This window comes from Eretmochelys imbricata, chromosome 24, assembly GCF_965152235.1.
Source record: "Eretmochelys imbricata isolate rEreImb1 chromosome 24, rEreImb1.hap1, whole genome shotgun sequence".
Classification (NCBI taxonomy): domain Eukaryota; kingdom Metazoa; phylum Chordata; order Testudines; family Cheloniidae; genus Eretmochelys; species Eretmochelys imbricata.
Genome location: NC_135595.1, coordinates 12,136,561 through 12,144,500, shown reverse-complemented (window position 1 = coordinate 12,144,500; position 7,940 = coordinate 12,136,561). Strand labels below are relative to the sequence as shown.

Genomic DNA, 7,940 nt, shown 5'->3' with positions numbered 1-7,940 from the left:
GGACCAGCAAAGGGCTTTGCCTGCAGACTCCTTGGAGCCATGGGCAGGCACAGAGGTCTGCTCATAGGCTAAGCCGGGTGGGGCTCTTTGAATCCTTTGGCATTTTATGGCCTTAAACCAGACCCCAAGAAGGGCTGTTGTAATTGGACTCATGAAAGGCTTTGGGGGAATGATTGAGAGTCCAAGAGGGGAAACTGAGGCAGGGAACCGCAGAGCCACCCCTGGCCAGCAGGAGGTGCTCAGGGGTGGCTGGCCCTGTTACAAGGTGAGCACCCGTGCAAATCTGGCCCATGTGATTTCCCAAGGTCCCAGTAGGAGTTGGGATCAGAGCTGGAGATAGACGTGAGGAGCTCCCTGGTCCCAGGTCCATGTGCAGATCTCCGGAGCACCCTGCCTCTTTCCCATCGCAGGGCTCTGGCCAGCCCCCTGCCGAGCAGGTCCATTACATTACCACAATGATACAGACAATTCCTTGCTTTGCGCCCCCACCCATTTTCCAGCCCCACTAGCCAACCAGTGCTGGGCCCTCAGTACACTGGGAGCAGGCTGGGTTTAATGACAACATAATCTTTGGTCTCGTAGCTCAGGGTTGTCCAGTCAAGGATGAGGTGAGGCAGGACCCCATTGTTCATGACAAGGCTAACTTTATCCGGGGAAAGCAGAGTGTCCCACATGTACACATCTGTGATTTCCCCGACAAATGACTGATTTACGTCAAACCCACCCCCAGGGGTGTCCTGCTCCTGCCCCAGGACGAGCACACCCTGGGCGCCAACAGAGTAGCCTTTCTTTAGCCCCTTCCTGGGTAAGGGACTCCCATTCACCCAGAGCTCGGCTATGCCGGTGGCGGACTCCCAGCTAGCACAGATGTGCACCCACCAAGCGCTTGTTCCTGTTCTTTCTGGGACTTTGAAGGTGACCAGTTCGCCTCCGACGTACAGACTGAGCTCCCCGGGCTTGGGTTTGAAGAGGAGGAAGTCGTTGTCCTTGGCCTTGGTGGCGTAGGAGAAGAGGCTGTAGGCCCGAGTCAGGTCGCACCCGAATCTCAGACACACAGTGACGTTCCGCAGCGGCTGCTCCAGCCTCGGCTTCAGGATGACGTGGGCAGTTCCAGATGCCTTAGGGAACACGAACACTTTGCCATGTAGATCTGCCAGGGAGACACGGGCGGCCAGTGAGGCTGGGTTCTGTGGGGGGGCAGTTTGGGCAGGGGGTGAAGGGTGCTGGGGGGGGGCAGTTCGAGAAGGGGGAGTGTCATAAACATACATGTAAGGGTAGTATAAAATCCCTCCTTTACCTGTAAAGGATTAAGAAGCTCAGATAACCTGGTTGGCACCTGACCAAAAGGACCAATAAGGGGAAAAAATACTTTCAAAGCTGTGGGGGGAAGGTTTTTGCTTTGTCTCTTTCTGTGTGTTCTCTCAAAGACAAAAAAACAGACCAAGCAAGTAATCTAACTCCTCCTAAATAATATATCTAACTTACAAAAATAGTAAGTAATAGCAAAAAAATGCGTTAAAGTATCTTTTGTTTTAGCTTGTATATTTTCCCTGTGCTAAAAGGCAGGTTTATCCCTGTTTTTTGTAACTTTGAAGTTTTGCCTAAAGGGAAATCCTCTGTGTTTTGAATCTTATTACCCTGTAAAATTACCTTCCATCCTGATTTTACAGAGGGGTTTCTTTTACTTTTTTTTCTTTATAATAAAGTTCTGTTTTTTAAAAATCTGATTGGTTTTTAGTGTCCTAGAAACCCAAGCCTTTGGTCTGTGCTCACCTGGTTTACCTATTTGGTTGGTAAACTATTTTCAAGCCTCCCCAGGAAAGGGGGTGAAGGGGCTTGGGGGATATTTTAGGGAAACAGGAACTTCAAGTGGTCCTTTTCCTGAATCTTTGTCTAACTCACTTGGTGGTGGCAGCAGAACCCATCCAAGGACAAGAAAAAAATTGTATCTTGAGAAATGTTTTAACCTAAGCTGGTGGGAATAAGCTTAGGGGGTCTTTCATGCAGGTCCCCACATCTGTACCCCAGAGTTCAGAGTGGGAGGGAACCTTAACAGGGATGAAGGGTGCTGGGGGGGGCAGTTCAAGCAGGGTGATGAAGGGTGGTGGGGAGGCGGTTTGGGCAGCGGATGCAGCGTGCTAGGGAGGCTGTTCGGACAGGGGCATGCAGGTGGCTGGGGGGGGCGGCACAGGCAGGGGGATGAAGAGTGCTGGGGGGCGGTTCGGGCAGCGAGGGCAGCGTGCTGGGGGGGTGGTTCGGATAGGGGGGTGCAGGTTGCTGGGGGGCGCAGGTTGCTGGGGGGCAGTTCAGGCAGGGGATGAAGGGTGCTGGGGGGGCGGTTCGGGCAGGGGGATGAAGGGTGCTAGGGGAGCGGTTCGGACAGGGGGATGAAGAGTGCTGGGGGGGCGGTTCGGGCAGGGGATGAAGGGTGCTAGGGGAGCGGTTTGGGCAGTGGGATGAAGGGTGCTCGGGGGGCGATTCGGGCAGCGGGGGCAGCGTGCTGGGGGGGACGGTTCAGACAGGGGGGTGCAGGTTGCTGGGGGGGCGGTTCGGGCAGGGGGATGAAGGGTGCTGGGGGGGCGGTTCGGGCAGGGGGATGAAGGGTGCTGGGGGGGGCAGTTCGGGCAGGGGGACTGAAGGATGCTGGGGGGGGCAGTTCGGACAGTGGGATGAAGGGTGCTAGGGGGGCGATTCGGGCAGGTGGATGAGGGTGCTGGGGGGGCGCTTCGGGCAGGGGGATGAAGGGTGCTGGGGGGGGCAGTTCGATGAAGGGTGCTGGGGGGGCGGTTCGGGCAGGGGGATGAAGGGTGCTAGGGGAGCGGTTCGGGCAGGGGGATGAAGGGTGCTGGGGTGGCGGTTCGGGCAGGGGGATGAAGGGTGCTAGGGGAGCGGTTCAGGCAGGGGGATGAAGGGTGCTAGGGGAGCGGTTCGGGCAGGGGGATAAAGGGTGCTAGGGGAGCGGTTCAGGCAGGGGGATGAAGGGTGCTGGGGGGGCGGTTCGGGCAGGAGGAGGAAGGGTGCTGGGGTGGCGGTTCGGGCAGGGGGATGAAGGGTGCTGGGGAGCGGTTCGTACAGGGGGGGGTGCAGATTGCTGGGGGGCAGTTTGGGCAGCGGATGAAAGGTGCTAGGGAGGCAGCTTGGGCAGGGGGCTCAAGGGTGCTGGGGGGACAGTTTGGGCAGGGGGTGCAGGTTGTTGCAGGGCAGTTCAGGTGGCATTTGATACCTGGCACTCAGGGGAGGGCAGTTGGGCCCTAACCCGGTCCCTGTGCGAAGAGCACGGGCAGCGTCATGCTGCTTGTCTCCCAGAGCTCAGGGCCCGATTTCAGCCATTTCCAGGGAGGATGGTGGGTCCCTGCAGATCCCACCTGGGTCTGAGCCCCGCTGGCTGCCTGAGAGTGCAGCAGTCACGTGTGTGCTGGGGTTCGCAGAGTCCGCTGACCAGGAGAGTGAATGAGAGCCCTGGGCCCAGACCTGGGATAGGCGCCCAGGGCAGAGCCCAGCAGCGCTGTCCAGAACAGGAGGTGTGCCTCTTGTGCCAGCCCAGGGCCCGCCCAGAGACTGCTGGACTCCAGAGCCTCCTGGGCCACAGGCCAATGGGGCTCCCCAGCCTGCTCCGTTCCTGCTTGTGGAGCGAGCGTGTCACCCTGCCCAGCCCCGCATAAGGTCAATGGAAGGCACGGTGGCACGGCCCTCCCCGTGCAGAGGGGACTGAGCTGGGCTGAGCCTGCTGAGCCCCAGGAGACTCCAAGCAACTCGTCACAGAGTGTAACAAGCCTTCAGGGGGGCAGGAGCCAGCCCCCCTTCCTCACTGCACCTGGCTGAGTCTGCCCAGCTCCCCTCCTGCCTCAGGGCACCTAGCCAAGCCCGCCTGGCCCCCCTCCTACCTACTCCACAGTGCCTGTCTGAGCCTTTTTACTCCAAGGTGCTGTGGGGGTCCGAGCCTGTCTATCCCCCACAGCACCTGGCTGAATCTGCTCTACCCCAAGGCTTCCGGCCAAGCCTGCCCAGTCGCTGCCACCCACGCGCCTGGCACTGGCCCCTCCCTGCCAACCTTCCGCCCCGTGGCACCCTGCCCTGTGGCACCCAGCTAATGGATTCACCCCGGCTCGGTGGACTGGAATCAGTAAATCAGTTGGTGTGACCCAGAATTCACATGGAACCAGCTGACTGGTAGGAAGGTGCCAGTTGTCTGACCAGGCCGGCACTCTGATCTCCACAGCAAGGCCTTGTCAGACCCCAGCTCAGCCCAGTGCGTTCAACAGCCACAATCCCCTGCAGACACCATCCCTCTTTGCACCCAGCGCCAGGGCTCTGCCATGCAGCTGCTGGGCACAGACAGCCACTGGGTCCCGCCCCCGTGGTGACTGCCTGCTGGTGGAGGGGGCGATCTGTGAGTGAACCCCAGCTCATCTGCATGGTACCTGCGGATCCCCTGGTGAAATGTGCCCTGCGAGGGGTGGTGCTGTTCGCTCCCCGTAGGGGAGCTGCTCCTCGTCCCCATGGGCGCTCGGATGCAGGAAATTTTAGCCTGTCAGAAAATGGCTCAATCTAGGTTTCCAATCTCTCCCATGAGGAAACATGTGGGGCCAGAGCTGCAGCTGGTGTTAACAAGGCACAACAAGTCATGTCACCAGATCTCTGCTGATTTGCACCCATTGAGGAGCTGGCCCTGTGCCTGCTGAGGCTGGATGGAACCTGGGCCATGTTCTCAGACAGGAGGCTCAGTCCTGGCTGGCGACGGACAGGCTGGGCTGACAGAGGGCGAGCTTCCCTCTCACGCTGTGCCCAGAGATGGGACCCTGATCGCGGTACCTGCTGCCCTTCCAGTCTGGGCTGCCTCCAGCCCTGGCCTGCAGAAAAAACTGCTATTCCTATCCCTGGACATTCACACCTCTTCCCAGCCACGCATGCGCTCACCTCTGCCCGTGGCCACAATCCACGGCCCATTGCACAGCAAGAGCAGGGGCCTGTGTACACAGCTCTGCCGATGCCCCTCAATCCCGACCTGCAGCCCCCTGTTATCCCAGCCCTAAACTCCCCACACACACATCTCTGCCCAGGCACCTCTCTCTGGGGCTGTGCAGTATATCTGGCAATGAGACTTAGCGCTGGGATGTGAGTGCTTTGGCCGATGCCCCATGGAGCCCTGTCCTCCCCCACAACCTCCTTTCTCCCTCCCTCGTTTTCCTCTCTTCCCTTTCTCTGCAGCTGCTGTGGGGGGCAACTCTCAGTGTGAGGAGCTGCTGAGCCAAGAACCTGGGAACACTGTCACTGCAGAGACAGCTCACAGCTTCCCCCAGCACCCAGGCCCGCTGCAGCAAAGGGACTTGAGTGAGTGAGGGTCCCAGCACCCAGCCCGGCTCGTCCCCTCCTCTCCCCACGCACTCGACAAGCAAGCCAGGAAGAGGGCTTGGAATCATGGACCCATGGGGTTAGAAGGGACCGCCAGGGTCATCTAGTCTAACCCCTGCCAAGATTCAGGATTTGTTGGGCTAAACCATCGCAGACAGATGGCTCCAGCCTCCTTTTGAAAACCTCCAGTGAAGGAGCTTCCACAGCCTCCCTACGCGTCTGCTCCATTGTCCTTCTGTTCTTACCGTTAGGAAGTTTTTCATCTAAATCTGCTCTGCTGTAGTCTGAACCCGCTGCCTCTTGTCCTGCCCTCCGTGGCAAGAGAGAGCAACTTTTCTCCATCGTTTTTATGGCAGCCTTTCAAGTATTTGAAGCTCGCTATCATATTCCCCCTTAATCTCCTCTTTTCCAAACTAAACCTTCCCAGTTCCTTCAGCCTGTGCTCAGATGGCCTGAACTCCCTCCCCTTGATCATCTTGGTCGCTTGGCTCTGGATCCTTGCCAGTTTCTCTACATCCTTTCTATGCATTGGGGACCAAAACTGGACACAGTACAGCAGCTGAGGCCTCACCAGCACTGAGCAGAGCGGTGCTATCTCCACCCGGGACTTGCATGCTGTGCCTCTGGTAATGAAACCTAAAATTGCATTTGCTTTTTGCAGCAGAAGCAGCAGCATTGCAATTACAAGGGTCATCTTAAAGCTTGCAGAAGCCAGGGGCCAGCCCCATCCTTCTGCAGATTCAGCCAGGGCTCGGCCCCCTGGCACAGCCGGCTCTACCCCACCTGTTTGCGTGACCGCTCCTGAGAAGCCAGCAAGGACGAGGAGCCAAAGCTGCAGTTTCTCCATATTCTTCACCTGCAGAGCGACCCAGAGGGGAGTGTTAGCAGGGCAGGAACACAGAGAAGGGAGGTGGGAGGCCAGGGCTGCTCTGCCCTGAAACCTGCCCCAGGCAATGCTAGTCCCCAAGTGCAGAGACCAGGGGGACCAGCCCTGATTTATATCCCCAGTGGTGACAGCAGCAGAATCAATGGGTAAACAATATTCCAGTATTTGCAGGTCGGGTGCAGTCAGAGTTGCAGATGCCGGGGGTGGGGCTGGGAGGTTGCAGGGCTGGTGATCGTGGCAGTTACTCATTAGAGCTGCACACGGGAAACCAGCCACACTTTCAACAGCTTCTCCCAAGAAGGAACAGCCTGTTCCCGAGGTGGGTGGGGAGGGAAGGAAAAGGGCTCAGCCAGCCACATGCAGCCATGCAGGGCATCTGGCACAGCCGTGGCTGCAGTGCTGGCCTCGGGGCCAGCGCTCTCACAGCTGCTGGCAAAGGCTCCAGCCACAGCACCCTCCTGCCTACCTTGGCTATGGAATGGTCTCCAGGACAGCAGCTTTTGACGGGGATGGAGGGGAGGCTCAGCCCACAGGGAACACCCCCACCCCTACCCCGCCGCCATAATAGAGCCAGGCCAGGCCAGGTAAAGGGGCGATGAGCTGCCCACACGCTCTCTGTGTCCATCACCCCCAGGGCACCATGGCCCTGCCCAGCACGGCTCCTTGTTACACCATGTGCTGGGTGCAGGCGCAGCAGGGCCCTCATCCAGGGTCAGAAACACCCTCTCCCCACAGCCCGCCTAGACTTGCCTGCCAGGTGCCAGGAGACTGCAGTGGTTTCTAACCCATCAGCCGCTTCCCTGGCTGATGCATTCTGGGAAGCAGCAGTTCTGGGTCCCTGGGATGGCATGTGATGTCATGCACCTGGCAGGTGACATCAGTGCTGGAACGAGGGTTTATGCTGGTGCTGACAGGGTGTTCAGAGCAGCACCAAGTGGTGGCCAGGCCAGTTACTGGAGGGCTTGCTGGAGCTCCCTGGCTGGCTCTGTCAGGAGATGGGTGGAAGCAGATCTCACCCAGCTCAACCCTGCTATTCTGAAGGGCTGAGGCCCAAAAAGCACACTAGTCCCCATGGCAGGAGGCAGCGGCCCTGGGAGGGGCTTTACCTGTGCCGGTGGGAACACGGGGGAAGCAGAGTCTCAGGAGTCCCAGCACTGGACTTTGGTTCTGCTCAGTGTCCAGGCAGCTCTCAGCACAGAGATGAATGTGCCCCTGGTTCAGGCTGCTGCCCTACTCTGGGAGGGCGAATAGGAAAGGCCGGGGTGGGGCAGGATTGTAGGGCTTCACCGTGAGGTGCTATGGCCAGTGGCCGGTTGGGCCCAGCTCTCTGTGGTGGTGATGAGTGCAGCAGTGGAGGGGTAGCGGCAGAGAGGTCGTTGCATTAGCTGTGCTGTGGGCCCATCCCCAGCCATCTCCCCATCCACCCGGGGAGCTCACAGCCTCTGCGTGGAAGGCTCCTGCCCACCCCTTGCTGATTTCGGAGCCCTACCAGCAGAGGCCCCGGCAGGTTTCCTCACTTCATCGGACTCAATAGTGACACAGAGACGGGGGGCCTCCAGAGAAGCCCATCAGGCACAGATGGGCCCAGACAAGGGCCAATGTTTTCATAAGCGACGAGTGATTTGGGGCCCCTGGAATGGCCAGGTCTTGGCAGCAGATTGCTCAGCCCCCTCGGGAGCTGGGCCCTTCCAGGTGTCCCACA

At 59.0% G+C, this 7,940-nt stretch overlaps 1 protein-coding gene across 1 annotated transcript; it reads right to left on the bottom strand.

The window, feature by feature from the left end:
• Positions 1-527: 527 nt before the first annotated feature.
• Positions 528-6,199, bottom strand: LOC144279690 (serum amyloid P-component-like). The gene is made up of 2 exons (XM_077841284.1): positions 6,136-6,199; positions 528-1,150 (listed from the first exon to the last, which is right to left on the bottom strand). The coding sequence occupies exons 1-2, from the start codon at positions 6,197-6,199 to the stop codon at positions 528-530; spliced, it is 687 nt and encodes a 228-aa protein (XP_077697410.1).
• Between the last annotated feature and the right edge of the window lie 1,741 nt (positions 6,200-7,940).